The sequence below is a fragment of the Austrofundulus limnaeus genome, unplaced genomic scaffold (assembly GCF_001266775.1).
Source record: "Austrofundulus limnaeus strain Quisiro unplaced genomic scaffold, Austrofundulus_limnaeus-1.0 Scaffold3, whole genome shotgun sequence".
NCBI classification, from domain to species: Eukaryota; Metazoa; Chordata; class Actinopteri; order Cyprinodontiformes; family Rivulidae; genus Austrofundulus; species Austrofundulus limnaeus.
The window spans coordinates 1,140,535-1,146,914 of NW_013952405.1; the positions used below are offsets into that span (position 1 = coordinate 1,140,535).

Genomic DNA, 6,380 nt, shown 5'->3' on the forward strand with positions numbered 1-6,380 from the left:
TTTATGTATTATTGCAACCAACAAGACAAATAAGTCATATATATGGATTTAATTACAATATCAGAAGATCCAGGTATCAAAATGTAGCTTTTAATGCCAATAATCTGAAAATGTAATTAGGTCATTTTGACCAACTTTGACTTAATCCTCATTTCAATTTGATGGGTCACATAACAGCTCAGTTATAGCTTTTCTCCTGAAAACACTTCCCTGTTGATTTCCTTTCACACCCCAGAACCCAACTGTTCGGCCCTTATCCAAGGTAAGAAATATTCCCTTTTCATTTCATTTCTTTTAAAATGATGTAAACCTAATTTCTACATTTATCTCCTGCAATAAATGTTTAATTTTCTTCCAGCTTGTTGGAAAAGATTGAACAGGAGACGTGGAGGGAAACCGGAATCTCGTTTGTTACCTCTGTCACAAGACTTGTTGAGCGAATTCTGGATTACAGGTGTGCTAAAATTAAAGTTGCACATCCCAAGGCCAATATCAACAAACTGCAGAGCAAAAAAAAAAAAAATAATAATGTAAATTAATCTCCAGGGACTGCATGAAAGGAGATGAGATGGAGAACAAGAAAATTGGSGGTTCTGTCAACCTCATGGTAAGACATTTTTAAACACATTTGGGATTGTTTTGAAAAGGAATTTCAAATTTTGTCTCTTTTCTTGGAACCAGAACTTCTATAAGTCAGAGGTGAACAAGGAGGACATGTACATTCGTTACATCCACAAACTGTGTGACCTCCATCTCCAAGCTGAGGACTTTACAGGTAACAGACAGATGAGAGATTCATTTGTTTTCTTTCTTGTAGAGTTTCAAGCTCCAAGTAAATGTAATTAATTTTTTTTACTTGGTGTGGTGATTTTGTTGTACAGTTTTAAGTGCTATTTATTAAAAAAGGCAAATATAATGTTGAAATAAGAAAGAACCAGGTATCGGTTTGATCGGTCATAAACTAATTCAGATATTACTTCCTGTTAAGCAGAGGTGAATGATGTTAAAGTCACGTACAGCTGGTTAAAGTTCACTGAAGTGGTGCGACACTCATTTACCACACACAGAGGCATGGTTCCAGTTCTGCTCATGTGTTACAGCAACGTGTTTCTCATGTTGGAACGTGTGAAAAGATAAAAAAATGACTGAGCTGGAAAATGACTGAAAGACAAGTAGAATTGAGCTGCTGTCAGATTTATCAATGTTCTCTCAAATCTTGTTTCCATGGTTTCCTGTTACAATACAGTAGCTGTGTGAAGGACTTTATGCTGGGTTTGTCTCTCTCTGCAGCAGACACACACACACAGGCTAATCATCTGTGGACAAATCAGCTGTTTCAGCTTTGACTCTTAGCAAAGATCAGTGAGGTGTAATTTTATTTATGTTTCACAGATTAAAACAAATTCTTTGGTCAAAAATACAATTCATTKTCCAAAAATCAGGTACCTAAATAAATAAATTGCTTGAAGTCTGCACCTTCAAAGGAGTTCTTAGCACTCGGTACTTACCAACAAACTGTTATTAAAACAGATTGTTTTCTTTAATACCTGTAATTCTTTTTTGTTTTCATTTGAGACAGCTGGTATTTATCTTCTATGTGTTTAACTGGCCAAGCTTCTTCAAATGTTGCACCACAGATACTAATATTTAAACACCACCATAGTCACCTGGTTGAAATGACATTAATCCTCATAATATCATTTCTCRGCCTCATGCTGACTCCATTAAAACCTAAGCTTTTCTGTGGATCAACTCTTCTGTTTTCTGTAGTTTTTAGTGTCTAAAGTTAAAAATWGTCTCTTAAATTAATTTCTGTGTTTCTAAAATTGAATGACAAATTAAAAGATTTAATTTCCCTCTTGTAGGCAGAAAAAAAAACCTAGAATGAAAATGTTTGCTAGTCAAGATAAAAAAAATACCAGCAGAGTGTTTATTTGCCTTTTTTTCTGATGTCAGCCTCTAATGAGGGTATTCCCGKTTCCCAGGTGCAGTGAACGCAGCATGACCTTTCTGAGACTGAACCTGTTTTTTAATTTATAGCTTCCCTGCAGGTTAATGTTTTCTTAACTCTTTCTTTTTGATTTTTTTGGTTTATTTTTAACAGCGTAATAAATAATCTGGCTCATGTACCATTTGCTTTTTTTTTAAACAGGGTTTAGAGTAGGTTTAGGGTTGATGTTTGTTTTAATGTTTTATTTATTTAATGATTAGGATGGACTGCAGTGTAATTAACACTGAGTGTTCTGTGATGAGTAGATGACCACCTTCGTTTTGCTTGTTGGGATTGTCTCAACACTCGTTGAAAAGGCAAACTGGACATAGAAAATGAGCAAATATATGTTTTGTGTAGCACTTTTATGTTTTTTTTTACAAACAGCAAATACAGTCACATTTGACTTAACGAGGGCACTTTATTTTAGAAAAGTTGCTGAAACCTTAACCAGATTTTAATAATCCTTCACCCACAGATAAAAATAATGATAGGTAGGAGACTTCCAACACGGGGTACTGAGCCTCTCTTCAACAAACAGACAGTCTAAATGTCAGGTAGAGATAATTAGGTGCTCCTGACATTTAGTGTTTCATTCTGGGATTTATTATTTATTGTTAAAGATTTACAGTACTCTTTAAGTCTGGTAATTCCACTTTGAGCCATGTCAGCAGGAAATCAAGTGAACTTTACAACCTATTAGTTGGGTAAATAAGTAAATTACATTTTTTATTTACTAATAWTTATAGGTGGCATTATAATGTGCAAATAAAAGTATCCACTGTTTTAAATGAAATTCAACACTTAAAGCAAACAACAGGCAGTTGTGAAGATTTTGAATTTTGTATTTTTTGCTTGTGTGTGTATGTGTGAATGTGTGTATGGCTGCGTTTATTGGTCTGTTGTGTTAACGTTTTTTATTGTATTTTGACTACTTGATTGATTTGATTTTAATGAAGCTTATTAAAAGTAACCATTTAATGCACATCTACAAATTCTATTTTAAAGTCAACACAGTTCAAGATGGCTGCCACAGTTACTCTACCTTAGTGAGCAAGAAACACCATAACTCAGTTTTAGATATTGAGCTAAATTGTATGTAGCAGTAGTTGAGATAATTTTACAACAAATACTCTGAGGACTGATAGATCACACATGATTTAAGGTATTGTGCTGAGAGAGGGTATTATGTATTTTTTAGGCACATAGTTCAGTTCTGTAACACAATCAAGTGACTATTTCACATTCAGTTGTTAATAAAATGCTGCATAATGACTTTGCATCATAGTTTACCTAAACACCTTGAAATTAGCCTCTGTCTCTTATAAAACCTCCAACCACTYCTGACACTCCCACTTCAGTGCATATTTACAACAATGCTTCGGGGGGAGATGTGCTCTGAGGGGCTCGGCTGCAGACTGAGCTCCAGGGAGGAGTTTTGTGTAAATAGGCGGAGTTTTGTACTAGCAGGTTTTTAGGCAGCTCCACATGGCTCCACAGGATGTGCATGAATGAGTCAAAGCAACACTCTTGCGTACGGTTTTGACGAGGGAATGACATTATAACATGATATAGAGCTCAAAGTCAATTTTGCTTAATAGCTCTCAAGATGCATCCACTGCTTTCAAAAAGGCAGTTTCTAAAGTACTAAGTGAAAATGTAATTCTGCAGGAGATCTGGCCGTGATGATTTCCTGTTCCTGCCAGAAAGTAACAAAAATTGCACTAACAAAACATCAAGTTTGTTCTGTTGGAAATGGATGAACCAAACACAAATTACATGTGAACACTTATTGCTTTGCTACAAAACTGTTGTGGTGGATTATAAGACACCGTTTGTGTAATAATCAATCAACTACATGTTCAATGAAAAAGGTACACATTCAATTCACAATCCCAAGTAACAATGAAATAACTAAAGTAAAAGTCAGGATACTTTTTTGATAATTTCTTGACATGAAAACAGAAAAAGACAAATAACATCACAAATAATACTGTAAATTTTTTCATTTGTCACCTGCAGGTTCATTGTTAAGGTGGTGATTTGTAGCAGAATATATTTAATCATTTCTTTTGTTTTGGTGTTTGATTTGTTATGTCTGGGCTGCCATACCTGTGACACTGGGTCTGATTGAATGAGTCTAATGTCCTGAAAACATTTGTTTTCACACAATTCTGCATTTTTGAATAATGTTACAGTTCTGTTTATTGTATTCTAATAATTKCACTAAATATATTAATTAATTCTCTCTAAAATAACTCAATGCTTACAAAAGAAAAAAAAAACAAACAAAATATGACCAAGCATGGAGTGCACAATCACAGAACAGATAAAAGGARAGAAATCAACAAACCAACTGATTAATATTTGGCTAAAAATATACAAACACTCAGACATTCCAGATAGGATTAAAACCAAACATTAAACAAATGACACACTTGCTCAGGGGTTAAGAAAAAAAAAGATTACTTAATTAGAGCCGATGACAAGTGGTTACATAATTCGCCACAAAAGAAAGCTCGCTGCAATTCCTTGGAAAGAAATTAAGCTCCTGGTGTTCCTCCTCAGTTTAAAAATAGGCACTGAGCTCTGAGGAAGGAGGGGGAAAAAATAGCACTTCTTTTGTGTCGACTGGTGCTTTCACTGAAAGAGCGGAGCAGATTTCCTCCCACCAGAGGAAGAGACGGCTTCGTTTAAACGTTCATAAATACGTACATTTAAACTAACACACGGAGCAGGAAAGTCTTCTCTTCTTTACTTAAAGATACAATTATTGGAAGAATACACAAAGATCTCTCAAGTAATAACTGTTGACCCTTGATTTTAGTAGCAGAAAACCATTTCTAACAAAGAATCCATCACTTTACCGTTGTTAACCTTTAAGGYTTTTGTAAAGAATCTAAGCTGTTGATGGCGTAACAGTGGTGAGTAATGAGGCGGTGCTTTGCTGTCGTGTTGCAGTAAGAAACCTTAAACCTTGTGGTGTTCCCATATTTTCCCTCAATCTGTTTGTATTTTCTTCTCTTTTTTAACTTTATGACTGCATGCATACTTCCTGTGTGAACATATTTTTCAGTGGTACAGGATAAATATTTTAAAACACAGAATTTACTTTACTTGTGCTCTACAGAAATGTAAAGCTAAAATGAGCAGCAAAGGAAGAATGGAGAGCCTTGATCCTTTTTAAAGCTTAATTTATGGCTCAAAATTGACCCCCCCACCCCCACCGCCCGCCCCCCGCATAAAATAACTGTTTCAACCAGATAAAGCAGGTCTGCCACTGTAGGATTGCCAAGACCTGTCCTACACCAAAAGTTTTTAGCTCATTTTTGTGTCTACGTTTTGCAGAGTCCTGTGTTCTCTTAATTTAAACATTTGTAGTATTAAAGTGGTTTTCAAGTTTTAAAAAGTGATCTCTGTATGTGGAGTTTTGTAGAAAAATTATGAACAATTGTTATCTTACCTGATGTAGCCAGTTTTTTTAAACATTGTAAGTTTGGAGGAAAAAAAAGTTTAATCCTGATGATTCAGATGGGTGAACAGGTAGTCCAAACAAAAAAAAGAGGAGTTTTGCTGTTTTAAAGTGGGGCCATTGTCTGTTTTCCAGGCACATACGTATTTCACTTCTATGCCAGAATCAAGTAACCAGGTTCAGTTACTTCAGTTGCTATTAAAATGTAGGATCAAAAATATCAAATATCAAAATTTTTTTTGACTTTGCATCATAGTCTATCTAAACTCCTTAAGACAGAGGCCAAGAACCTCCTGCCATTTCTGACACTCCCACTTCMGCGTGTCTTCACAACAATACTTCATGCTATTTATAACCTTTTGTAGAACTGTTGTATTTTGCCCTAAAAAAGAAAAAGAAACATATAATATCAGTTTTAGAAAATGGCAACTCAGGATACAGCTGAACCTTACTCTGATCCCACGGACCTGAAAAGTATGTTTTCTGAAGAACAAGTAGGATCTTACAAGATGTTTCAGCTTGGTAATATATCTCCTTTTTTTGAAGAAACTATAAATATATATCATTATGAAGCTTTGTTTTGCAATAAAATCATGGTGATTTTTAAAGAAATATCTTTCATGACACTAGGAAGGGCTCTGCAAAAAAAGATAAACTGCTGTAGAAAATGTGTTATTGTGTGTGTGTGTGTGTGTGTGTGTGGACGTAGTTCAGAGTATGGTCTGGACAGTAAACATGCTCTTCATCCTCTAGTCACCATTCTGCCAGAATCCAATCACCACAGTCTGAGCATCTTGTATGTGCTGCCACCGGCTGTGTTTTGTGTCACGTGCCATCTGTTCTAGGGATCACATTACCTCTGAGGCCAGACTCAGGAAAATGTTTAACATCTGCTCCTTTATTATATGGAAGATAATC

The 6,380-nt window shown here is 35.2% G+C and overlaps 1 protein-coding gene across 5 annotated transcripts in view; it reads left to right on the forward strand.

Moving 5' to 3' along the window:
• Nucleotides 1-235: 235 nt before the first annotated feature.
• Nucleotides 236-6,380, forward strand: part of LOC106523293 (dedicator of cytokinesis protein 3) — a gene marked incomplete at its 5' end in the record, with an annotated part of 26,626 nt that continues 20,481 nt past the window's right edge. For all 5 annotated transcript variants that reach the window (XM_014016675.1, XM_014016682.1, XM_014016688.1 and 2 more), the window contains 4 exon segments: nucleotides 236-262; nucleotides 359-454; nucleotides 547-607; nucleotides 682-775. In XM_014016675.1, the coding sequence (XP_013872129.1) occupies nucleotides 236-262; nucleotides 359-454; nucleotides 547-607; nucleotides 682-775 (278 nt within the window).